We start from the raw sequence: 26,048 nt of genomic DNA on the forward strand, positions 1-26,048 counted from the left end.
CCCCACGGGAAGCAGGGACAGAGCGGGGCAAAGCCATGGCTCTCCCCCTGCCTCCAGCTCCTGGGCTCATGGTGCTTTTAGCACCACAGCGCTAAATCGAATTTGGAGGTGAGCAATTCCACCTTGCTGGGGGCTCTCACCAGCACAAAAGAGCCCCTGGCAAACAGGACGGACACAGATGCTCTGGAGCAGCCTCCTTCCTCACAGCAGCCTGGTGAAAACATCTGGCTGGCTGCAGGTACAGAGGGAGATCCCAGCAGAGCCCAGCTCCTCACTCAAAGCTGCGGTGGAGAGGAAGGCCAAGGCGTGCTGAGCGTTCCACCAAAAAAACCCAAAGGAGGCTGCAGGGACAGCTGGAGGAGTGGGAAGTCAGGGGAAGCTGAAAAACAAACAAGTAAAACACCGTGGGGAAAGGCACCCAGAGCAATCTGTCGCGTTTATCCATAAACAGCTCCTGCACAGGCAAGGATCGCGTCCTGGTTAGGCAAAGCACCTTGTACCTGCCCTCAGCTTCCCCAGCTGGGCTCCTGCCTGTCCCCACAGCCCTACTGGCACAAACTGGGAGGGGACTGGGAGTTGGATCCGGTGCTGTAAGGCCAAGAAAGCAGAGCTGTGATCGCTCCTTCTCGAGGGGGGCTTCTGCTCTTCTGCAGCCCCGAGTGCCCAAGGCAGCACCACGTCACCTTGTCCATTTGGGACCGTGCAGCAGGAAGGGAATTGCTTCAGCAGTGCTTTAACCTTCTGCTCCGTGCGACCTGCTTCATGCAGCTCCTGCTCTTCGGAGCACGCTGAGACCGGCTGGTTTTGCTGGCAGGGTGCAGGGGAAGGTTACGCTGACAAAACGCTGCAGAGGCAGAGCCAGAAACTTCCCCGCAGGCTGGAACGGAGGCAGAGGTTAGCAGCGAGTCTAATTACTGCCCTCGTGGCTTCTGCAGGACAGAGCTGGGAACGGCTGCTGGGTGCAAACCAGCTGCCTGCCCGCGGGTGAAGCTGGACACCAGCCCTGCCTGAAGCTGCTCGGAGAAACGCGGCCACAGGGGCACAACCAGGGCCAGCGCTGCCTCCTGCCTGGTGGCAGGGATGGGGGGGAGCAGCCCTGGTTCTCCTGCTGCCACAGGTGGGGTTGTATTGGTTTCCCCCCATCAGGATGCTGCTTGTTATGGAGCAGCAGCTCCTCCTTGGCAAGCGAGCAGCGATCCATCACCGCTGGGCGTTCACAGTGCCGCTTTCCAGAGCAGCTCATCCGTCTTCCTCCTGATTACGCACAGCCTGCTGCTCCCCGAGCAGCTCCAGAAACCAGGAGAACGAGGAAAGCTAAATCCCAACTCAGCCTGCTTATGCCAGCCTTAAAGGTTGGGTACATAAAACCTAGAGGCAAGAAGGGAGAGCTGTGAGGAGGCTGCCAGCAGCCAGCTCCCCGCATCAGCAGCCACCGGGTGCCCTCTAGCGAGCTGGCTTGGCTGGGGAGCAGCAGGGGTGTGCTGCCTTCACCAGGGCTGCCTTCATCCCACGCTCACTGTGAACAGCTTAAAAACTGTCGGAGAGGTGCTGAGCAACCTCCCGGCACTAACACAAGCAAGCGATGGGGTGGGTGACCCTCTGGGAAGCTGGAGGAGCTGCAAGTGGTGGTGGGAATGGGGCTGGGGAGCTGCTCCAGGTTGTAAACAGCAAGTAGGTGGTGAGGCTGGCACAGATGAAACCTGGGCTGTTCTCATGCTGCATCTGCAAACCTCAGCGGGAGTGGCAAATACTTGCACCGTAACTTCCCCTCTCAGCTGCAAGGCAGACACATCCTGGGAGGGAGGGAAGGGCTCTGGGAAGGCAAGCACACAAAGAGCAGAGGCTACGTAACTGGTAACAGGCCTTTACTTAAAGTTGTCCCCGAAACGCAGTACAAATGAAAAAATAAACCCAACATTGCCATAGAACGCGATCCATTTAATTAGACTTATGCTGTGGACACAAAAACAGGTCATCAGGTCCATGATACATGTACGTGCCTTTTTAAATAGTGCAAACACACAGAGACTGGTTATTGGGGTTGCTGTGCAGGTGGGTGTTTGGATCCAGATTCTGGCTCGGGAACGGCGGGCTGCAGGGGAAGGGTGCTAGTGAGACAGGGCAGGAAAAGATTCCTGCCAGAAGAGCAAGTCTTTGTTAGCTTGGCCAGAGGTAAAAGATGTTTGTTCATACCTTAGGTATCTTCACGGACTGATCATCAAAGGCAGCTGTCTTCTAGGAGTAAGGGACTGAAGCTAATTGCAGAGTTCAGCAGCTACGGATTCCTACACCTGCTCCGAGTGGCAGGCACGGGGTGTCCGTGCGTGTGTGTGGGCAGCAAATGCACATTACCAGGGTAATAGCACATAAAAACAAGACTGCAATCATAACAGCTGCCTGTATTCATCATAAACAAGTGCAAGCAAGTTGCTGAGGTGTGTAACCCAGCCTGGGGCTGCTGACCATTCTGATTTCGCTGGCCAGACACCACCAGGCGGTTACAGGCATGGTCTCACTGATTTGCTAAGCAGCGAAGGAAAATTCCAGCCACTTTGGACAGATAACCAACGAAGGATATTCAGAGCAGGAGAGCTGCTGCCTGGAGGCAACCTGTTTCTGGAGCTGTTCCAAGCACGCGCTGTTTATCAGCCTCACACTACCTGTGGGTGTCCTTGACCTTGAACGATCAGCCTCGCAGTGCCTCCTCTTCAAGGACTGCAACACGACCTGCGGGTGTTCAGCTGAACAGAGCATGCACAGGACTTGGGGAGTTTCTTCCTCACCTCATGCACCACGGCAAGAGTACAGCCAGAATGGAGAGCGGAGCCCTGGCTCTGCGTCCTTTCTTCAGCCATTAAATCGTGCTGTCTTCCGAAGCAGCCAGCCTCCACTGAAGGCCTCTAATGAGAACATTTCTCTTCTTCCAGGAGGAAGATGAAGCTCGGAACAGGCAAAGAGTGAGCAGGCAACTGCAAGCTACCCTGGTGGGTTTTGAAACTCGGTTTTCAGGCCATTTCCATTTGTCAACAGCCACTTTTGTCCTGCAAGGACAGTAGCAAATATAATATCATTACTTCTTACTTTGCTACTTCTCAGTAGCAAATATAATATCATTACTGGATGGAGGACCCTGGCGAGCTGCACCACGGGTTCCATCACAGCCATGCACCGTAATAAATAACGCACAGAAGCAGAAAGTTCGCAACAGTCTTCAATGAAACACCCAGCATCCAGAAGAAACAAGCACTCTGGGGGCTGCTCCAAAGGCTCTCGAATTCACGTAGCAGCTTTGGTGAGGCTAAATTTGGCTCCGTGATACAGCTCAGCAGAGGATGGACACAGGTGTTTGAACAGACAGCTGAAGCAAAGGCTGATACACTGGGCGCATCAGCAAATAACAGTCACTGGGAGTAACTGCGAAGAGGCACTTAAACTGGAAAGACTTGCAGGAGCGAATGCAGTGAGTGTTGTGTGGGTACCTCTGGCTGCCAAAACGGGATGAAGGCAAATGATGTGCAGTGTTTTGCAACGAAGAGCACTGTAATGTACTGAGCGGCAGTGTACAGCTGAGAGGCTTATGGTTCCCATGCTCTGTTTCAACATCCATGTAAGAAGTTTGGTGGTTCTAGGGCTAAACGGTGCTGAGTGAAAAGCGGAGGTATCTGTGGATGAAGTCCAGACTTTGGGTGTGCTCACACTGGGGAGACTTCAGCAGGTTCCTGAGGAGCAGCAACCAACGTCACTGGAGAAAGGAGCAGGGAAGCAGAGACCTTTCTAATCTGACAGTCACAGGACAGCTGTGCTCCACGCTTCCAGCAGACACGCAGCAATGCCTGCTAATGCTTGCCCGAGGACCACTTCTGCCATATTGCACTTCATAGTAAAACCTCACCGAGAAACAAATTGCCAGGAGTGATGAGACAGCAAGGCTGTAGTCAGAGAACTTGAGTTCACGCCCATCTCAGGGAGATGCTGAGCTCCAACAAAACGCAGTTCTGAACAGAGCCCACATCAGCTGTGGCATCTGTAGAAGAGGAAATCAGTAGCACTGCCGGGCCGACAGCTCACGGCATTGAATATCACGACCAAGTGCTTTGAGATAGTTCAACTCACACCTCAAGCCTGCACTTCCTCAAAAGTGTCAAAAAAAAAAAAAACAACAAACAGCAGCTCCTGCTGAATTATTTTTTTAGCCTTATACTTAAAGCAATAAAATGTACTTCTTCCCTCCTTTTCCCTCACCACCCACCCCCCCCCGCCCCAGAGCATAGCCACAAGGTGGGCAGTTCCATCTCACCACGAGGTGCTTGTGCCGCAATAGCTTATTCTTCTATAAAAGCATGATCAACTGTAACATTGAGAGACATGACGACTGCTATTTCAGTTCAAAAGAATAAAGAACTTGTCAAACGCATGTTGTAAACACCGTGGTTCTACTCAACAAGAAGTCACAGATAAGAAGGTCGTTACCCCAAAACGCATCCTGCGGATTTGGATTTTTATCACAACAGCAATTTTCATTTAACAATGGAAGCTGCATACAGATCTCAGTAGGATTTTGGTACGAATATTCAACCCCTTACAGCAGCCTAAACTCTCCGTACATTTTTTTGGTCAACACAAATTACAAGCTTTTCAGTGCAGCCAGAGCTGAACAATTCAGTACGACTGCTTTGAGCAAAATGTTTTTGTTTTTAGAAGCAATTGGGGTGAGGGGAGATTCACAGTATCCAGAAGTGCCACAATGCACGCTGCCTGAACCCACGCTCCTAAAAGGGAAGCAACTACCTGAAAGTGGAAGCAACTACCTGGCAGGAACTCCCTTCTGTGATTCGAGGAGATAACACCACTGAGCTTAGCATGATTAAAGTGCATCACCTGCAATTTAAGAGCCCTTCAGTTAGGGGAGCAAAAAGTAAATCTTTTCCACACGGATCCACTCCCACGTATGTACGGATAGTGCAGCAAACAGAAGGTTATCCCCCGATTTTTACAAGAGAACTGTAAAGAACAGCCAACAACAACAACCTAAATAACAGCTGGTGTAGAAGAAATCACAACACAACGCAAAACACACGAGCGACCTGACTTTTGGCAGTGATAGGCAGTGACTGCAGATAGCACCTACTCCAGTATCTTTGCACAATAAAAACAACAACTCGGACATGGGAGACTGCTGGGACTTTCTGCCAGGCAGGTTTCGGGGCTTTCATTGCACACCTGACCTGTGAGGGCTGGACCAGCAGAAGGAGTGTAGGAAACAAAGAGCCAAGAGAAGCACCAAGGTCTAAGCACTATTTTTTTTTTTCCCCGTTTTTTTTTTTTTTTTTTTTTTTTTTTTTTTTTTTTTTTAATTTCTTAGCCAGGAGTGGAGCACTCCCTAGATCAGAAAGGGAACTGTACAGACGATGACAAAACAGGCTATATCCTAAACAATGTACTGAATTCACACACCTGTATACTGAAGAGAGGTGAAGGCACTCTTGCTGCCGGACGCAGGCTCTCCAAAGCCCTGGAGAACATGCCAAGAACTGCCTTCCCTCGCCTCTCTGGCTCTCCATCGTGAACTCCAGACTAAACGGATAGCAAGACTACTCACCAACCTGATGTTTAAAATAAATAATGACCTAGAAAACTAACAGAAATAATGCTTAACGCATGCTCCCACAGCGCTGTCTTCTCCCACTGGCTCCACAAACTCCTCGGCGCCGTCCAGAATCCAGAAGGGAAAGCTGGAAGAAGCGTGGAGGAGGGCTGCCCGGTTAGCCAGGGATCTCAGGGCATCCAAGGTGGCTGCAGGAAATTCTCTGGGAGCCCCAAGGCTTTACACTCCTATAATTCACCCCTGATTTAGGGGTGCATCTACCTGCCTTCCACACGTGAAGAACACAGCTCCTCTCCTTGGGGGAATACTCTGAGCAGAAACCCTCGCAAAGTCAGTCGGCTGAGGAGGAGCTGAGTACACTTCTAGTGCATGAGCTCATAGCTTAAGAACATATAGCCCTTTTTGAAGTTTTACGTGAGCTTTAACAACAAGTACACTAACCATAGACAACTTCGGAGAACAACATAAATGCTGAAACGGATCTGAGGCATTAAATCACTGGGAAAGGACATCGTTGGAGAGCATTCAAAAATTAACACCAAGCACAGTCCATAGACAGTGCATTGCAGGACTTTTTCCCCCCTCAAAGGCCCATACCCTGTCTGTAAAGCCACATCACACAGAGCGAGCATCTTCTAGACTGGCCTGATGAAATGCAGCAATGGTGGAAGCTGCAGCTGGGGAAGCTGCAATGGGCACTGTGATAAAGAGCTATTATAATTTAACCCAGCTGGCACGCCAGATTCTGAGCTAACACTGGACAGGCTTCAACAAAGCAACAACAGCTGACATAGAACTGTACTGAAATGAAAAAAGAATCAATACAAGTGAAAAAAAATCCAGCAACACGGCACAGTATAACATCTTACTTGACTCCCAACTGGTATGTAACCTGAGATAGCTATAGATTGACACTGCTCATTTCAAGTCTGGAAACAAAAGGACCTCAGTTAACAAACACACACAAAACAAAAACAAAAAACATCTTATTAAGATACATGATTATTTGCTTCTCATTGCCTTCAAGAGAACTGATCCTTGGAGAAATGGCTTCTCTAAATTAGAACCCTCTTCACCTCCCCTCCCCTCCCATCTTCCCGCCCCACCCACTCTGCATATATTATTTGTCAGCTCCAGACTCCTCCCTTAAAAAGCATTGCACAGGGTTTGACTTCCTGGAGAACACTCCAACAGCCAAAGTCATAACACTCTCCAAAACTTGCCTCCTGCAAGGACCAGTTGTCAGAACAGAGAATCATAGTAAGCCATTAAAAACTAGGGTATTGATACCAACATGCTGGTTATTGCGTGCTCCCTACAGGGTTTCATTAAAACAGACAAAAAAAAAGATGCTACTTCATTTGATGCAGATGATTCATGGGCAGTTTGGAATCTTAATTCTCTTTGGTGTTCACCTGATGATCTCTGAAGTTAGGGTTTGTGTAGAGTGCAAGAGAATCTGCGTGCTATCTTTTGATAGAGAAGGCCTGAACTGGTTCAGCTATCCCATAAAGATTCTGATCACCATCTCAATCTCTTTCCTGCACACTGGACAAGGTGATCTCTTTTTCTTCAACATCTTTGCACACTTGAAACAGGCCACAAGGTGAGCAGTCCTTCCATGGACAATATTCCCATCCCGTGGTCTGTGATGACATAAGAAGCAAGGATTCAGTAATTTTTTTATACTTTCTAAAGACTGTATTTCTTCCTCCGTTTTACGTTCAGTGAAATGCAACAGGGACTCTCTGCTTTCACATTCTCGTGCCAAATCCAAAGACTCAATAGAGCTGCAGGGATCTACGTGTAATTTGTTTTCTACCACGAACATGTCTTTAGGTTGGCCAACTGGAGCAGAAATAGTCCTTCGGCAGTCCGGGACATCTATCCCTTCATCCTCGTTTTTGTTTTGCATAGCATCAATGTTGGACAGAGAAAGAGAATGAGCCAGTTTGGGACAATCTGAGTACCAGTCCTTCCGTAGGGCCCAGCAGCGGTAACAGTACCGTTTGCCTGGAGAGTTAAATTTCTTGCATTTGGTGCATTGCCAGCAGTCCTGAAGAACGATTGAGGCAGACAAAAACAGCAGCAAGTTAGTGTGATATTGCATACGGTTCTTTTCCCCAGCACAGGAAAAGCAGAAAAGGAGCTTCAACAAAAGAGGACATTATAACCGAGGCTTGCAGACGCATGGCTGTTATTTTGATTTTCAACACCTCAGAAAGCCTAAGGAATATTTTACTGCCTTTCTCCCAGCCTCCACCACTCTGCAAGAATACAACGTTCTCAAGCTGTGCAGTTTATTGAATCTTCAGTATCTCACCCTAAATTCAAGGGTAGAGCTCCTGCAATCAGTTAGGAATATATCTCCCAGACTCATTAATCATTTAGCACCTGATGAACCCGCAAAACTTATAGCTGCGTATTTGTTTATCCCACAAAACAAGTGCAAGAGCTGCCCAAGATCAGAGCTATGTTTCAGCTGCCCAATGCTAGGGACATCCCAATTCATTGAGCATACGCAGACCAGAAAATAATGCTGGAAAATGTTGGTGTCACCAGCTACAAAAATTATCATGACATGTTTGCTGACTTAAAACAAGACTCAAAAGACTATCCTCCTGATTTGGCCATACAAATTGTTTGAGAAAGAAAAAAAAAGAGGGGTGAGGTGGGGTGTGGATTCTCTCCTCATGGCAAAGACCACAATGAAGCAACAGACAGCTTCCTAGCCTGCCTGGATGTCCAGGACTCAGTGGAATGCTGATTCTGACTCAGATATTTGCACTGACAAGTTTTTCGAGTATGAACCAGATTCTCTTACCACAACCAGGAGCTGTAAGATGAGGTTTTCTAACTACAGCTAGGGCTGCAGCATACTCCAGGCAAGGAACGCTGACCTAAAGGATGCCTACCTCAGAGGCTGCAGCTTCTGTGTCCGTGTCATCACTTAAGCACTGAGAATCCTCAAAATCATGCAAACATGCATCCTCAGTCACCTGGGAAAAGCAGATATGCTGTCAGAATTGCGGCACGGATCTGTGTTTACGATGTGCCTGGCACAGTAGAGTAAAACTAAAATAACACCATAATCACCATGAGAATTAATCCATTTAGAGAAGTGAATGGAAAGCCGTTTTATGTACTGTATCTATTCCAGAACATTGTTGATAACTGTTGCTGAGCTGCTTTACAGTTGTATTTTCCTGTGATCGATTTATCTCTCTCTGATGTACACAAGAGTCATACAAATGCAAGCATATACACCTGAGTGTTCCTACTAAATTCCGTGGAAGAAAACATGAATTCAATCGTTTAAACATAAATCTGATTAATTTTTCTTGTGACTAGTGTTACTACCAGCTCAGCTAGCAGATTCAGGCAAGAAGCTCATCTTATACAAAACATTAGCACAACGTAAGCTGAGATTTTCTTCCTTTTTTAGAAAAAATTAGATTTCAAATACTGGCCACAAATTTAGTAGAGTTGGTGCTACAATTTTAAGTAATTTTAAATTAATTGTGTGCCTTGAAAATGCACATTTGAGGAAAAAAAAACAGACTAACTACAAGCGAAAGCTATCACATCACGTACAGAATGGTGACAGCCTTTTCTAAACACAATTTAAACTCTGGATGATTACAAATCTAGCTCCTTTCAAGTCAATGTAACACCAGAAGACAGACAAAAAGCAAGGGATTTTCATGAGAAAAAGGATTTTTTTTTGCATGCAATCGCTTAAACGAGGCCAACCAGTGGAACATGTGTGCTGTGGCTGTTTGGAAAGGTACCTTTTTGTCATCTTCTTTCACTTCCTCGCAGTCAGCTGTTTCCACTTTGACTGCAGCACTGGTCTGATCTGACGGACTTTCGTTGAGGAACCACAAGTCATCAGTAGTATCTGAAACAATGGCAGTGTCTATGTCCTGTTGGAGAAGAAACGAGAGAGACCACTTAGAGCTCAGGGTATCAGCAGCAGGAGTGCCAGCACTGCAGCCACAGCCAGTGAACACCTCGCCCTTTTTCCTCACTAACAGCCTTCTCAGCCCTGGTCAGCTTCTCCAGTCACCCCTAGGAGAAAAAGGGACAGATCACTACTCTCAAATAAACCACCCCTTTTTTTGGCAGCAGCACTGTGCTCGTTCCCCTTGCTAGCTGGCCATACAGCAGCTGGCCACCACGCTACCATCATCTGCACTGTGTAACAACTTTCCACCCAGAAGAGGGGCAGCTCCTGCAATACAACCAGTGCTCTGGAGTGCAGAAGGACCTCCAGTGGATAACAGATTGCCTAGTTTATTTAACAACACTAAAGGTAACCAACCACCTGATGTGAAAGGCTGGGACAGGAACACAGAAAGGAGAGGCTGAAAGTCCTGAAGGGATGTGGGAAGGGAAGAGAAGGAACAAGAATTTATTATTTACTTGGAACACGAAAGAGGAGAGGAAGAGAATACAGTTCACCTCTTTAAAATGTCTACACACCTGGTTAGTCTGAATATCTGTTGATCCATTACTTCTGGACTTGTAATTGCTTCTGAGGTTGCCTAAAAACCACCATGGAAGACCAGCTACATCCCATTCCTCAAACACTAGGTCCAGTTTAGGCTTCTTGCTTTTAGAGAGGTTTTCTATTAAGTCTTTGTCTGTAAGAGCCAAGTAGAATCTAAGTCACGCCACACCTACATCATTTAAGAGACTAGCAGAGAAAAGTTTGGCCCCATCTGATTTGAGAAATCTTCCGTGCTCTATCTGAAAGCCAGAGATAAAGCTAACAGCTTTGAGGTTTGTGTAAGCGTACTGAGATGTCAGATCTGCTGCACGTCTGTGCCAGTGTATCTACCCAAGCAAACCTGCCAAAATAGTCACCACACAGCCATGAGAGGTCAAAGAAGCATCCCCAAGCTCCCAGTGTCTCTATAACTGTGCACGTTTCTCTTTAGCGTTACCTTAATTTTAAGACTCAATACACAAACATGAACACTTCTTTCAGAACTCTATCCAAGTCAACACAGAGAAAATTCCTGAATGCTTAATATGTAGAAAAGACTGATTTGAATTTGGTTCAGATTTCAGATGATGGGAGCTCCTGAATTCCCAAACCAGCTCAAAATACAAATCAGAAAGGTAAAAATCTATTCTTCATAGCCCCCTGCTTCAGCTTCCTCCCTTTTAGCCAGTGCAGTTTAGTCTACGATCCTCAACTCAGAGGTTTGAGCTTCGAGATAACCTTGAATCCATCTCTCCTCAGTTCTGAGATCTTCAAAGGCACCGACAAGGACTGTTTCTGCCTCCTCTGTACATGCAGCCAAGAAAATATTTACTGCTCCCATTTTATGCAGAAATACGCACACTTGCAAAGATGATTTAGGTTTACAAATTAGTTTCCTTGATACACAAATAATCTGAGAGTAGAAGGTGGAAAAACAGGAAAATTGTTTCTGTAACATCAGAAATCCTTGAGTGAACCAGCAAGAAATCCCCAGACATTAAAACAAAGGAAATGTCTAAATATGAAGGAGCTGTATGATACTTAAAGTGGGCAGGAAAAAAAAAATCCCATTGTTATTCAGATTCCTGATTGGTTTGCAGGTAATGACTGCAGACAGCTCAGGCTGTGTTCTATGTAATCAGAGGAGAGAGTCCCTTGGGAAGATAAATAGATAGGAGTATAATTTCGGCATTTAAAATACCCTTCAGCAAGGTCTGTAAGATTGTTGATGGCATTGTTTAGTGATAGATGTGCTTTTGAGGCTTAACCTGCCATTTTATTCAGTGTTTGTTTGTTTATGAGACCAAATATCCAAGCTAGAAAACAAGTCTATCATGAAATACCTTCGACAGACATTTGCAGTTCTCTCAATCTTTGCCATAAAATGATGAGTTTTAAAGATTGCATTTCACAAGTTTTTATTAGTCTCCCAACACCCTCCTCCAGCAGCTGCCTGATGCAAAGCTCAAGGTGTCACACTGGGGAAGGAGAAGTCCGTGCACACACTGTCACCACAGAAAAGCTGGCACTCACCTCCATAATTCTCACATTTGTGCTCTGAGGTAGACACAGCAGATGTATTGCTTTCACCTTCTCTGATGACAGTGTCAGAACCTTCTTGCGGGCTAAACTGCGTGAAGGAAGGAAAAAACAGATGTTAGTCCACCAGAGCTTATAGGGACAAGGGGATGTAGCACTTCCATTCCGAGTCACCAGCTGCAGTACAACACCAAAAAGGCATGAAGAGAAACAGGAGTTTCTGAACAACAGCTATACACACTGTTAACTCTTTAGGAAGGCTAATGCATCTGTAATCAGCACAAACAATATACTTGCAACCCAGGAAAAATCTTAAGACTGGCAAAAATCCAAAAGCTGCCATCTTAAATGAAGAAATACTGTGATCTTCGTGACTCTCTGGCCCCCTCCCAGACCAATTACCTTAACCCCAAAATACACCTGAGAGAAGTTAGAATACATTAAGATTTTTCCTAGGTTTCCGATTCTGCCTGAAAGCTTCAAAAACAATCCTATTAAACACAAAACCTATTCATACTTTTTAGAAACTTTAACTATTTGGCAATTCCTACTCAGAGAGGGGATGAGAGAGAGGGGGAAAGACGTGAAAAGACAGAGCACGCTGGAGGAACTGAGGACTAGAAGTGCTACACCCCAGAGAAACGCGCTCAGAGACTGGTACTCTGTTATGATGAGAACAGAGAAGGGTCACTCTGTCCCTGCTCTGTGGACTCCAAGAACTTTCAGGAAGGTGAGGACCTGGCAGCCAAGCAGCACAAAGTTCTGGCAGTCCACCATGCACAGGTACAGAGAAGGGGCACTCTGTACAACAAAAGAAACCACCAGGCAGTGGGTTTACCTTCAGCTGGTCTTGGCTTGGCTTATCGACGCTCTGTTCCTTTGCGAGATTCTGTGCAGCATCTAGATAGCAGGTAAAACAAAAGAAAAAACCTTCCCTGGTAATAACCATTCTCACAACACAGAGGGTCTTCAGCAAGCAACCAACGAGCCAGGCTTGGCAGACCTCTAAGTAACCCTTTAAGGAAACAGAGCCCTTTCTTTCTTAGAGAGCTGACCATTTCCTTCCTAAAGAGGCACCACTCTAGTATTCCTTGGGTTTTGCTAGACACATATGGAGGCAAAACCCTATGGAATACAGCTGTGCCTCCCCACAAATGCAGCTTGATGGAACTACAGCATGTAAGAACCTTCTTCCCAATGTGAAAAACTCTTCTGTCTCCTACGGCCTGTCCTCAGGCTGTGAGCTCTAGGTCCTTCACACACACAAGGACTGCATGGAAGCAGAAACCCAGAGCAACAGCAGAGGGTGGGAACTTCAAGGCTGGACCAGATCTACACTGAAGAAGGTGAACAGAAAAAGGAAGGTTCTTACAAATACCTGAGAATACTACTGCTTTTGGTACTTGCTTAGAGAGGCATCCTTCTGAAGGGTGTGGGCATCCAGAACAGGAACTAGATTAAGAATTCCATGCACAGCAGGCTCTTTCCTGGGTAACTGAGTATGTAGCCATACTACAGTTTGATCCAGACAACCATGCTGGCTCTGGCCCCACTAGTTAATAAAAGGCCAACATGAACAGCAAGAACAATCAACAGAATCTTTGTACGTACTGTATTTAGGAATTCACTCTCTGAATAGGATGACTTGCTAGAAAACAAAAGATGCAAGGATGGCTCCTGCTTTCTCCCATTTCAGTTTAAAAACTCCCTGTAGAATGCCAAGGAGACACAAAGAATCTGATTCACATCATGAATCACAGCACTGATACAAAAGCACTGAAAACTACCCCTGTAGGCAGAAAAGTGGACCATAAAGTGATGAGCACAGGACCACAAAATGACATGGTTCTATCCCACATTTTTTGCCTTCCACGCATTAGTTCAGCTTTCTTTTGTTCCCTTCCCTCAGCATACAGCTTCTGTAGTCACTAATTATTTGATACCTGAAGGAAAGCAGAAGCCAATTGGCTCATCCATCACTGCTTTGTCTCTGCAGTGGCATTAGAAGAGCTGAAGAACTGCCCTTCTAACAATTCACAAGTGACACGTACTAGTCTTAAACACTAAGAAAATACACTCCACTTACTGGAAGGCTTTCTTTGAAGCCCACATATTATCAGGAACTGAACGTAAAATGCCCTTAAGGAGAAGTAGGTATTCCTGAAACCTCCTCATGTGATTCATACTAAGAGTGAAAGTTTGCCATGTAAGGACACCATCTGATAAAAAGCATTATGTAAGAGCTTAATCTTCGTTATCAAGATGTACTGCAGTCACTTTTCTTTCTACAAGTGTACTTGAAGCGGGCAGGATAATCTGCAAAGCGATGTTCTGACAAGCACTGGTTTGGCTAATGAACACAAGTGGCTATTGCACAACATGAAACAGAATGGCCTCTATGCCCTGCAGCACCTTCAGCTACTGATATATTGCAACAAAGGAAAAACAATACCAGGAGTCATCCTTCCTACATATTTGCCAAAGGCCTGGTCTGCCAAACCTGTTTCGTTTCATGGTCACACACACACAGGCACACATGGTAGAAAAACTCAATGGCCATCTCACTAAAGGAACAGTACTTCCTTTGGCACGATTAGAAATAGTGACACCACGACTGGAGCACACACGCACACCCAGCCACACGTGCAGGGCCACACGCACACACCAAGTGGAAGGGAACAGGGCAGCAGAGGAGAGCATTCTGCCGAAATCCGTTGCTCTCCACCTACACTGCCTACAGGGAAAAGGCCAGGGTACCACCAGCAAGGGAAACTGCACTCACACAGTAAATCTGCAGCTAAGTGTTTAGACAGTCTGCTTAGGAAGGTTCTTTTGTATAAACAGGGAAAGGAGGGGAACCTCAGAGGCGCTAATATATGGCTTAAAGCAGACACATGAACAGTTTAGGGCCATGTTTTCTCAGTTTCTAAATTTGAACTAGTGTTTATGTCCGTCTGCACAAACAGGCTAAGCACTTAGGAAAAAGTAAGCCCATATTATCTGCCTGGAGACCCCAGGAAGAATGACACGAGGCTGCACAAATTCCCTGGTATAGTTCACTCCTGATTTGCACATTTGTGCTTTCAAGAGATGTTTATTTTCACATGAAGATGACCAGCTGTACAGTGGGAACTGGCTGCAAGGGAGCCATCAGCTGACATTAAGTTAAGAACAGATTTTAACTTATGACTGAAGGACTTTTGATGTAGATAATTTCTCTCATGAGCTGAAAAACTAATAGCAACCTTTAAAGGTTCAAGTGTTTCATTAAAGTCCAGACCTCTTTGGATTGCAGAACTAGGTTAGGTTTCCAGCACTCTTTACATTCACTCTCAAGACTATGAAAGCATAAAATGAGGTAAGAGAGAAGTCACAGAATGCTATGAAACTGCAGGAAGACTGAAAAATCAATAACCATTTGGACGAGACACTTCAGCCACGATGATTTGTACATCCGCAATATTTAGTCTGTCTGCCATTCTGAGGCTTGGCCACTGGTTGCAGGCAGCTGTATTACTCAACCAGCTAACTGATTTCATACCACAGCTACTGATGGTGCACACACAAAAAAAGACACATACTCAAAGAGATTGTCTTGTCAAAGCCTTCATTAGCAGCTTGTTCCAACTTCAGAAACACATCTTTTCTGAATATCATTACTTACCCAAGTTACATCAACACTATATTGAATATAGCTGTCCATACCGTGACAAACCTACCTGTCATTGCAGCAGAAGTCAGGTTCCGTTTCAACATTTCATAGACTGGGCTGTTGAAAAAGAAGGAGATAGTTTATTATGCAAAGAAATGCTGGAATCTGCAGGGCAATTTTTGTCACTCTTTAGCTAAATGCTTGCTACAGAGAAGTCTAGCTCAGAAAGTGAGGGGTGCAGCCTTCAGCATGAGTCTGAAACCAACTGTCTGAGAAGACACAGAAATAAAAGGGGGGAAGAGATGTCACTTCAAGCAGCTGTCTGGACCATTCAGAACGGGCTCTTCAAAACAAAGGAGCTGAACTTGAACTTGTCAAATCAACTAGCCAAAAAGTCACTGGGCTGGGCACTCGGCATTCATGGAGGCTTATGTGACTGTAAGTGGGAACAGTGACACCAAGGGTCTCCTGACTCAGCAATCTCTGTGAGACATCACGTTAACAGCCACTTTTTCTTACCTTGGATCTTTTACAGAGAAGCTCTCCAGCCCCAGCAGTTCTCCCAGCTGATCTCCTCCACAGTACACCATGTGTTGCTGTCTTTTGTCATACAGCTGCTTCACCATTATATACTGTCCTAGGTGATGCATAACCTGTGGACACAGAACATACCATGAGCCACGTCTGCAGCTGAAACCAAACCACCAAAGGCCCTGGAAGTTTGTTTTAGTTTATGCTACTTGCCTCCTTACATAGTGTCAGTCAAACAGTACCTGCTAATTCTGCATTTCTGGCATCCATCAGTGCCTCACAACTAAGGGAGAATTATTCTTTAACACACTGCTGTAAGGTTTATAATTACTAATCCTTGACAGGAGAGAAAACTGAGCTGAAAATGGATAAACAAGAGTCACTCTGCTATCCCACTCTAAAAAAACACATCATGTTATCTGGGACATCTCCCTCAGTGACAGCTCCGGATGGAGCCTGTAAGGTTCACATCAACCTTATCAAGAACTGTCCCTGGAACAGAAAACCCTGAAAGAATGGTAGCAAATCATTCAAGGTCCACTCTTTGAAATGGGAGCGGGAACAATATAACAGCTCAGAGTAAAGAGAACGGATGGCATGGGGAGGAGGCAGAAGGTATCACCAGCTAAAACCTGTATAAGCTGCTACTAAAGGATGGCCACAATTGCAGTGTCATTCCTGAGGAGACAGCTTGCAAGATGCAAAAACGCGAGCATCAGTATCACAAAGCATGGAGAGAAAACATCCTGTGAGAGCTACCAGACACTACCAGTTACAGTGAGGAATCCACAGGACAAGAAGAAAAAAAGGTGAAAAAAGTTAAGCACAATATAGGCAAGGATCCATCCCCCATTACCCACCAAAGTGACATCCTGAATGACAGCAAATGCCACCAAAACTATGCTAACAGGATGCCATTCACTGCAGAAAAACTGACTTAGTGGAGTTAAAATGTTAATCCATACGAGCAACATGCATTTAATACTCAACTCCCCCCATTTAAACCATTCAATTTGTTTTTCCAAAACTTTTTAGAAGCTAAATAAGTTATTTAAATGCATAAGTGTTTAAAATAAGTCACAGGGCTCTGCAGGAATATTTGACACATTCATAATGAAAAACCACTGCATTTAATTCTTTGCAGACAGGCTACTCTTGTAAATCACAGTCGGTGTCATTTTTTTAATCTTGTACATATATTGCATTTTAATCTTAAAATAAATGAATTCACAGGGTCTCTCAGGTTTAGCTGACAAGCTATTTCAAAGAAAACTTAAAAGAAAAATATCAACTAGAATCCAATTTTTAAGGCTTTCATGCACTGAGCAGACAGCAAGACAATTGAATCCTACGCCCTCTCAGGTATGTGACTATCTATCCCATCTTTCCTCTCTTTAAAGAGGTTTTTGATTTTATTTCACACTCCATTCCCAATTCCTTCAAAGGCTCTCAGGACAATTAACAATCAATCAAATCGCAGCAGCCCTCTGGGTATGGTATCCCTGTTTTGCAGGTAGGGCTTCCAAGCACAGAAGAATCAAGAGCCAGCCCCAGCCCTTCCCCAAGGGCCATCTGCCAAGCGACCAGGGACAGGCAGAGTTTCAGTGCCTGGAAACTGAGCCCACCTCTTTCAGCGTGAAGGTTTCTCCTTGGGCACCTGCAGCCTGCAGAATCTTCAGAAGTGGCAGTTTGGGTCGCACCTAAAACGCAAAGCAGGGATTTTTGTTAGAAGGAGAAGAAGCAGTGCCCTGAGAGAAAGCACGTTGCCCTGGCATGCCTGCCTACCACAGCTCACAAGCCCAAGCTGCTAAACCTGTGGAAGTTTGGCACACCAAGCCCAGAGATAACAACTGGGGGATGAATTGGAGATCATGGGAAACACCGCTTGCCTCAGGCTAATTTGCTGAGGGCTGGTACTCTTTTACAAGTCATCTGCATGGACAATGCTTAAAAAAAAGAAGTTAGAAGGACTGGAAATCAGCACAATCATTCTGACTCAAGTGCAAGACAAAAAAAAAAAAAAAGCTCTGGAATTTGGGCAGACTGCTCCAAAGGCTTTAATCACTCCCATTGTCCAATTAACTTTGATGTCATTCATCATGTGAGGAAAGATCGGAAACTCAGACCCATGGTATGGAGGCCTGGGCAGTGACTAACCAAAGCACTGAGTCACACATTCAGGAGCATGGACGGTTAATTAACACCAAGGATCAGGACGTGTATTTTCTGTGGCCCTCAATCATCAACCAAAGCCTTTACTACACGAAATTCAAAGAATCCCAGGAACAATGCAACTGCACCACCACCTCTTTAGGTTTCACCCACACACCCCAGCCACTTTGAGTAGCAGAGGAGACAGATGATGCTATGCAAAACAGCAAGTTTTAAATAGCTCCTTCCCCCGCACCACTACTTCATCTACTCCACAAGAATTCTAACAATTCTTAGGAGAGCATCACCCCCTGGATCCACGCCTTGTGTTCCTACAAAATGTCAGAAAGCCCTCACTGTTCTGCCTGGAAGCTGAATGCCACGTAATTGTGTACAATATTGTATGCTAATGCGTACGTTTCCCACACTGAACCTCTTGCTCTGCTCTCCTTTGTCTCCCAGATGCTAACACAGCGAGATGTTTCAATCTGGCACTGGGCAGAATGTCCAACCCTCAGCACACGATGTTCGTTGCTGTTTCCCCTACACTTTGACAAGACCTAAGCTCTCAAGGCATGTAATTTCTGCTAGTAAAGGACTTCAGCGATCAGTGTGAGGTGGGCCTCATGCACACACCCCTCCTTTCTGCCTTTATAAATGCAACTCTAACACCTTTCCTGCCTGATGTGAACAGTCTGCTTACAGCCCTGCATTTATTTCCTCAACAGCCAGCTCTAGCTGCACCACCATTGTCCTGCAGAAGGTAAGGAGAGGAGGGGTTTGGGTGCTCATCACACAAATTAATTTGTCCCTCGGCTATCGAAGGTGATATTGGCAAAGCATTTGTTCCACCGTTTAAACATTTCTGCTGTGAGTGTATCTGGTCTGTGTTCTCGTTACTGTAACTGTTGGATGCATTTTCAAGCTCAGAGCAACTCATGTCCAGCCACAAGCCTTTCTAAGACAGCTTCTTCACCAGGAAAAAGCTGAGCACAACACAAGTAATTGCACGTATCAGCACTTAGTTTTCAATAAGATGAAATTATGTATTTGCATTCATTCATTTCTCTAATGACCAGTCTCAAATAGATTTTGAAATAACTCTTCATATCTTTCTTATTAAAGAAATAACCCAGTTCACTTGATCCGTTTAGAAGGGGCCCTCATTAATCACAGTACAGCCAAAATCAAAGCGTTAGTCTGGAATCTGAGTGTTGACAATCAATATTTTGGTAATAATACCCCAGCCTATTTATGTATTTTTTTGAGCACTGATTGGAATAAATATTCATACATATGAATTCTGCCCAGGACTTGGCTATGTTTCAAAACTCCTAAATTAAGCCTCAGATGGGAAGATCTTCTAACTTCCTCTCAGCTCGTTTTCATTCCTGCCCCCTCCTTTCATATTGTAGAGCCAGTTTTTTTCCCAATGAAGTGGCTCTGGCAGGTGGGATGCCAGTCTTGGAGAAACACCTCGCTTTAGACCAGCTTTCTCTAGCTGCTGTTTACACTACAAATATTTCTTTGGGCTGCCAACATACCGGGTCAGAGCCAGGCTCCCCCAAACTATGCACTTGCCCGTTGGCCTTGGCTTGAAGCTTCAGCTACCTTTTTGTTCCAGGGCTGCTCTAAGAATAGGCAATAAGGATGGGTGCTGTGCTTGCCACTTACCTAAGCAACTCCAAAAAAGGCCTGGGGATGCCTTGCTGCCTGAGCAAAGTTCAACACAGCACCATTACGATGCTCCAACACCACTGTCACATAGTCTAGCACTAGGAGAAATGTTCTACAGAGAATTTTTCTAAGTGCAGGTCCTGCATGAAAACGTGCATCATGCCATCGCTTGTACAGCCCACGTTAACTGCTTTGTCTATTTTTCTGCCCTTGAAAATACTCCTAAATCTCTGATCTGGTAGTCAAAGCAACAGAAATCTTCAGGATAAAAGCCCTACTCCATCAGGCTAAGCTCTTCTTACTTAAACGGCATTAAAGAGCTTTGATTTGATGGAAGAAGTGGGAGTTTTAGTGAGAGGAAAGCAATGAAGGTAAGTAGGGGAGATGATTACCTGGTTAGCTTGTCCAAGAGTGATTCTGCAGGCATCCTCAGCTGCTGGATGCTGGGCAGAGCTTGAAGATGTCATGGTGGCAGTGATGAGCTGTTTGTGGCACAGACCTATAAACGAGAAGTTTCACGTCCCAGTTAAGCTGCGAAACCTGCTCTTGGGGTTTAATCACTTCCACTTCTTAGAAGTTTCAGGAAATCTGCGTTTCAAAAATAGCCCTGCCTGCATATCCTAAACGTTGCTGTGCCCCCTCACCTGCTCTCCTACCACAGACCTGCTGTGCCCCGTCCTGGCTGCAAACAGCAAACTGGGACAGAGCTGCAGGGACTTGGGGCTGCTGCTGCTCTGCCCCTCTAAGGAATTGGCGAGGAACCTGGACCTGCCGGCTCAAGGGAAGCACCAGTCTCTGCCATGCTGTTAGTGAGTGTAGTACATTGAAATCTTTGAGTCAGAGGGTGGGGGAAACAGGAGCTGAGTCACAGCAACCCCAAGGGAAATCCTCCCAGAAGAGCAAAGCCCTGAGCAGCCAGGGCTGATGGCAATGATTAGCACGTTCCCCGCCTGCTTTTTAAGAGATGAAAACCCGCGAAAGCTGCTGCAGCCTCCATCCAGAGCGAGGAGATGCAGGCCACAAGTTAACAATTCCACCAGCACCGCTGGCTGGGCGGGTGAAATGATCCTTTCCTGGAAAGGAACAAAAGGGGAAGTCCTGCAGCGATTTGAATTCGCAGCCCTATCAGTTTCAGCATCCACCCCAGGCCGGCAGCTTCATATGCAGAGCGATCTGCAATGACTCATGTTCTCGACACCATCCAGCCCGATCTGTCCCACACAAAGTAGGTTCAAAACCTTCATCCTTACAGAGAAAGGACAGCGTTAATTAGCTGCACGTGGGGACAGAGTAAACCGAACCCGCTGGAGAAGGAACCCAAGTCCTGACCTCTTATTTCACACAGCGTCGTCTCCGCCCTACAGCACGCGGATTTATTGCTGAAGCAAAGCCGTTCTGCTTCCCTGGAACAGGGCACAATAAATTCTGCCTTTTGACACTAATCTACTCACATTTTTTACAGGCACCATGAAGGAAGTCCTGCAACTGACTCTTGCTCACACGGGTACATTTAAGGCTAGTGGGAGATGAACTACAAAGCAAAGCCCGGCTCCTGAGCTTGCCCACGCAGCTGCAGCTTTAGGAAAGTTTAGTCTGTGGATTCTGGCAGAGGTGCCAGCTTTTAACCCTTGCCATAATTTAATTTAAAAATCTGAAGCCAAAAAAATTCGTTTCTTCCAAAGAAATATCTTAGGTTTGCTGCCACGAGACTCCTGAGAGACAGGAGATGAGTCTTCCTTGCTTAGGGAAGACGGAGTCGGATGCTCAGCTACATTCAGAGGTGAACATGAGCAAAACAAGCAGGCTTGTGCCTGAGGAATGTAAAAACATCTCCGGCTGAGACAAAACAAGCTGGACACTTATCTAGCAGGCACTGCAAATACTTCGGTTCACAAAACTTAGTTTCAAAACACGTTCAAGTTGATGGGCAGTATCACACATTCACACCCTAACCCTCCCACTGCCCCGTTCATTAAGGAACAAGCACTAATTTACTAAGAGGCTTCTGATATTTCTTATACCATTGCATTTCCCCGAAATAAGCACTGCTGGGGATAAAATCCTTCCTGAAGATGAGGCATCTCTAAATGCTTAAAGCCCGATAAACGTGTGTCAAATCCAAGCTTGGTAAACCACGCTGACAGCAAGCAGATCTAGGCACAACCAGAAATAACTGGCTGAAGAGCTGAAGTCGCTGCTGTCTTCAGTTCCTTGCAAGCTGGCAACTTACCCCCTGCCACGAACTCTGTGGGAGCCACAGCTGAACTTACCCACCGTGAGCTTCTCGGCTCCACGTCCCCTCTGTGCCTCTGCTCCTGCGAGTCCCTGTGCTGGGAGCAGCTCAGAGCCAGCCCCTGCCCCTCTGCTGGCCGCAGCTGGCTGTTAAATGCATCAGGGGCGGCTGCAGGAGGTGTGAAGGGCAGGCAAAGAAGCGTGGAGTTCCCCCCACCCTGCCTTCCTGGAAGGGGACTCTGCTGCCCCAGGGTAAGGCAGAAAAAAAGACTTGAAGTGCTCCGGTGCTGCTTTTAGTAGAGGCAGGTGAGCTGGCGCCTCGCCTCCAGCCCCTACAAAGGGGATTTGTTAGCAGGTTAGAGCCTCAGCACCGCCTTGGAACATCAGACTCCTTTTAACTTCTAATTAGGCTACCTAGCAAGTCCTGGGACATGTCCAGGCTGCAAACACCCACAAGATTCACAGAGGCAGCCCCTGGTTGCCTTGCCCGGACAGAAAACCTCCCCGATGCCCTGCTCAGGCTGGCCAGGAGGAGAAATGCTGCCAGTTCCTAGAGAACTGTCCAGCCCCCTGCTGCAGTCCTACCCAACTTCCCCAGGAACTGTATTGTCCCACTGATTTCATGCCAAACGCTTACCCTACAATGCTGGAAGCTTTCAAATTAATTTTCAGTCATCTGAAGGAAGCAGCAGAGGGCTCAGCGCTGCTCCCCTCCACAGCTCTGGAGCCGTGTAACAAAACCACTCTGGAGCAGCCTGAAGGCTTGGAAGAACCCATGAATCACAGAAGAGTCACCAAGCAAGGATTTTTCCCCTCAAATGCTTTATATGGGCATTGCAGGCTACAGGGATGAGCACAGCCTGCCCGTGCTGTGAGTAAAAGTTCCTGAAAGAGATCAGAACTCTTGTGGAAGGCAGGGTTGAGAGAGAAGATCGTAGCTAACGGCCCCAGAAGCTGCTGCAAGCTGTGTGCGTGGGCATTTCTTGGCAGCCACATCTGTAAAGCTGAGAATAGATTTCTAATTCGGCTCATTTCTGTGTCTTTCATGCCAGACTGACGCACTCTGCAGCTTCTGTGCAAAGTGGGGGCAGCAGCAAGGAGCATACAGCAGGCGTTATCCCGCTCGGTGTCCCCGCAGCCTCACTAACACCTTCCTTACACTCTGCTCTGAAGGGCTGTCCCCAGCCAGCAGCATCCTTCCTGCTTTCAAGCGCTGTAATTGCTCCAGAAAACAAGCTTGCAGTCTCGTGTACAGTATCGTGGAAAGAGAAGCCCCACAGGGGAAGCTTTAGACAAGCACTGATCTGACAATTGAGTCACAGTTAATTAGGTTTGTTCCTATCAGTGCGAGGCCCTGGGAGCTTTGTGTCTGCCAGCTCTGCTCACCTTTCTCAGCACCATGACTCCTCCCTGTGAGCCTCGCTCACATCTTCAGCCCTTCTCCGGGCCCTAATTCTCACCTGAGTGCATCAAAATTCCTCTGGGAGAGCTGCAAGGTGCCCCTCCAGGGCCACCTCGGAGGGATTTGTCTCCGTGAGCCGGTCCCAGGGCTACCTGGGGGCCGCAGGCTGGGAGGTGGCAGCAGGAGGAGGGAGAGCTGGGGCATGGATTACTGGATTTGAAGGGGTTTTGTGCTTTACGGCCTGCTTGGCTTCAATTTTCACTGTCCTGCTCTTAGTCGAGTGCTCCGATTCGTTGTCTGGAGGCTGACTTGGCATTTAATTAGGAAAAGTACCCTGAGAAAAACCCGATTTCACCACGGAGAAGCCCCGCAACGCATCACTGAAGGCAGAGCTCCAGCTTTTAACAACTAGCCAAAACGCTCGTTTTAAAGAGCTCCTTTTTGGAAACTGTTCTGGAATCAACTCCAGAGCTCACACAGCAGATGTAACAACTCTGAATTTCTCCTGCCCCGGGTTATGCTGCTGACACGCTGCATCTGCCCTGCACTGCGTGCTGCTACCTCCAGCTCTGCCAACGAGGCGCCGAAAGCAGCCAACCTGTGACAGATGTTAGCACTTCTCAGAGTACAAATGTTATGCAAGGCCCTTTTATTGCAAAACCAGTTAAGCGGGAGGAAAACAAAACTGATTGTTTCAATTAAAAAGGAATGCTGGCCAAGGGCTCTGCAAATCTCCCTAAATCAGCTGCTGCTGACAGTGGCTGTTGCTGGCGATGGCTGGAATCCGGCAGCAGCTCCAGCCCCACGCTCGTGTTGTTGTTTCCATTTATCTCTATTTTAATATCTTAAATCGGGCTTTTCCTTGGGCTGCTTTCATAAGGGGATGGCAAATCAACATCACCATTTAAGCACAGAGGGGAAGCAAGTCAGAGAGTTAAAAAAGCTGCTTCTTCACCAGGTGAGGGCTAACCGGAGCGTGCTAACCGTCCTGCCACAAAGCTGACATTAATTTTTAAGCCATTTAAAAAAAAAAGCCATTAAAAGCTGACATTAATTTTTCAGGAGGAGTGAAACTGAAGCCAGTAATCTTAGCAGTAGTGAAAAGCGAGAAAAGCCCTTATTTTAACCACATCTTCAGCAGAACCAGCCGTCTGACATTTGACTGCAGCTGAACATCTGGGGGTTTTTGCCCTGCTCCTAGAAGAGTCGCTGAACACGTCAGCGCCCTCCTGGAAGCCCGGCTGCCACACAAAGCCCAGAGCTCGTCCCTGAAGACCCGGGTGCTCTGTACCCAAATTCTGACCTCCTCGTTCACCTTATTCACCTCATTTACCTCTCAGCCTCCTGTTGGGCAGCGCAGTGCCTGCGCCCAACCCACCTGCTGGAGACGTGACACGAACGAGTACCAGGGTGGGTGTAAATCCAAATTTCAACAGCCGTCTATGTTCCAAGTCCCCTTTTGATCCCGCTTGCTGTTCTTTCTCCAAAACAGCTCTTCCCTCAACCTGATCCTATCAAGGACTTGATTAAATTTAAATTCTTCACCTCTGATGCGAGCACTGCAACCCTCAGCAGCTCTGCACTGCCCACAGCCAGCAGAACCGCCCATCCTAAAAAAAAAGGCTCACCTTTTACAGCCCCTCGGGTGCAATAACTGCAGGGCTTTACACCCCTGATCTCTGGGTTATTAATGCCTCTCTGAAATTAATTCCTTGTTACCACGGCTCTCAGCAGCACCACACTGGGACAGCCCCTGGTGGTGCTTCACCCTGGAAAAGCAGTGTTTAAGGGTAAATCGTGGGGTGAGAGATGAGGCACGGCACAGGCAGCTCCAAAGAGCTTCATTTTGTGGTTTGGGCGCATTGTGCTGCTCCAAAATATTAAATTTGGCAGCACAGCAACCCGGGCTGGGGCTGCCATGGGAGGGCCTGGCACAGACACACTTGGCACAGCTCCTTGTGCTGCCGGGACAGGTGGTTTAAGCACCAGCTGCCCACACACCACGGGTCCGGAATTGTGCAGAATAAGGCTGAATTTTTGAATAAAAAGTTTGGGGGTCTGTGAGGGGCACCGACACAGCGCTCGGGGCCACCTCATGAAGGCCGAGACCTCAGAACACCCCGAGAACCGTTGTAGACCCCCACAACGCACTGAATGCTGCCACAGGGACAGGATTGCAAAGGGACAGCTCCGATTTTGGGTCAGAAACTTGATTTTCACCCACAAATCCCGAGCTTTACCCCCTCCTTCCAGTAACACCCCTCCCTTCCCCCCCCCCAAGGCGCAGCGCCCGGGGGATGCCGCACGGCCACGGCTCCGCTGCCCACGACCTGGTCCCGGAGCCCCAAATCCCAACCCCAAAAGCGCTCCCAATCCCAATCCCAATCCTAATCCCAATCCCAATCCCAGTCCCAACCCCAACCCTAATCCCAACGCCAATCCCGCTCCCAACCCCAACCCCGCTCCCCCGGCGGCTCAGCTCACCCTAGAGCATCCCCATGGGCCCCGGGCCGCCCCCCTCAGGGGTGGGGGTTTCCCCCTAGGCCCCCCGCGGGCTCCCCGCCTCCATCTTAGCGCCGCGGCCGCCCGCCGCTTCCCCTCGCAGCCAACATGGCGGCGCGGCCACTTCCGGCCCGGCGGGGCCGTACCATAGAGCGCGCCGGAAGTGTGGCCTAGAGTGGACCCCCCCCCCCCCCCCCGCCCCCCTCCAGCCTTGGAGGACCGTGCTGAGGGCAGCGCGGCGCCATGAGGGGCCCGGGGCCTCCCC

General features: G+C 47.4%; 1 protein-coding gene across 6 annotated transcripts; it reads right to left on the bottom strand.

Annotated features, from left to right (window-relative positions):
* Window positions 1–1,848: 1,848 nt before the first annotated feature.
* MDM4 (MDM4 regulator of p53) lies at window positions 1,849–25,924 on the bottom strand. Of its 6 annotated transcripts, none has more exons than XM_068660328.1 (11): window positions 25,766–25,924; window positions 20,040–20,146; window positions 17,445–17,519; window positions 15,808–15,941; window positions 15,356–15,405; window positions 12,475–12,536; window positions 11,631–11,727; window positions 10,091–10,251; window positions 9,397–9,531; window positions 8,521–8,604; window positions 1,849–7,661 (listed from the first exon to the last, which is right to left on the bottom strand). In XM_068660328.1, exons 2-11 carry the CDS (start codon window positions 20,112–20,114, stop codon window positions 7,107–7,109), a joined length of 1,428 nt encoding a protein of 475 aa, XP_068516429.1. In that variant the 5' UTR covers window positions 20,115–20,146; window positions 25,766–25,924; the 3' UTR covers window positions 1,849–7,106. The 6 variants fall into 6 exon arrangements, with proteins under 6 accessions (XP_068516429.1, XP_068516434.1, XP_068516432.1 ...); XM_068660333.1 differs by lacking the exon at window positions 25,766–25,924 and adding an exon at window positions 24,660–25,000; XM_068660331.1 differs by lacking the exon at window positions 25,766–25,924 and adding an exon at window positions 24,615–24,639.
* Window positions 25,925–26,048: the final 124 nt, after the last annotated feature.

The sequence above is a fragment of the Anas acuta genome, chromosome 24 (genome assembly GCF_963932015.1).
Source record: "Anas acuta chromosome 24, bAnaAcu1.1, whole genome shotgun sequence".
Lineage (NCBI taxonomy): Eukaryota > Metazoa > Chordata > Aves > Anseriformes > Anatidae > Anas > Anas acuta.

Excerpts from the sequence above, each read along its gene's own strand:
- MDM4 (XM_068660328.1), bottom strand. The coding sequence starts at position 20,114 with ATGACATCTTCAAGCTCTGCCCAGCATCCAGCAGCTGAGGATGCCTGC. Across the intron at positions 10,252-11,630 it reads CAAATGTGAGAATTATGGAG|ACAAAGACTTAATAGAAAAC; the intron begins GTGAGTGCCAGC and ends TGGCTCTTACAG. Across the intron at positions 8,605-9,396 it reads TGAAAGAAGATGACAAAAAG|GTGACTGAGGATGCATGTTT; the intron begins GTACCTTTCCAA and ends TGCTTTTCCCAG.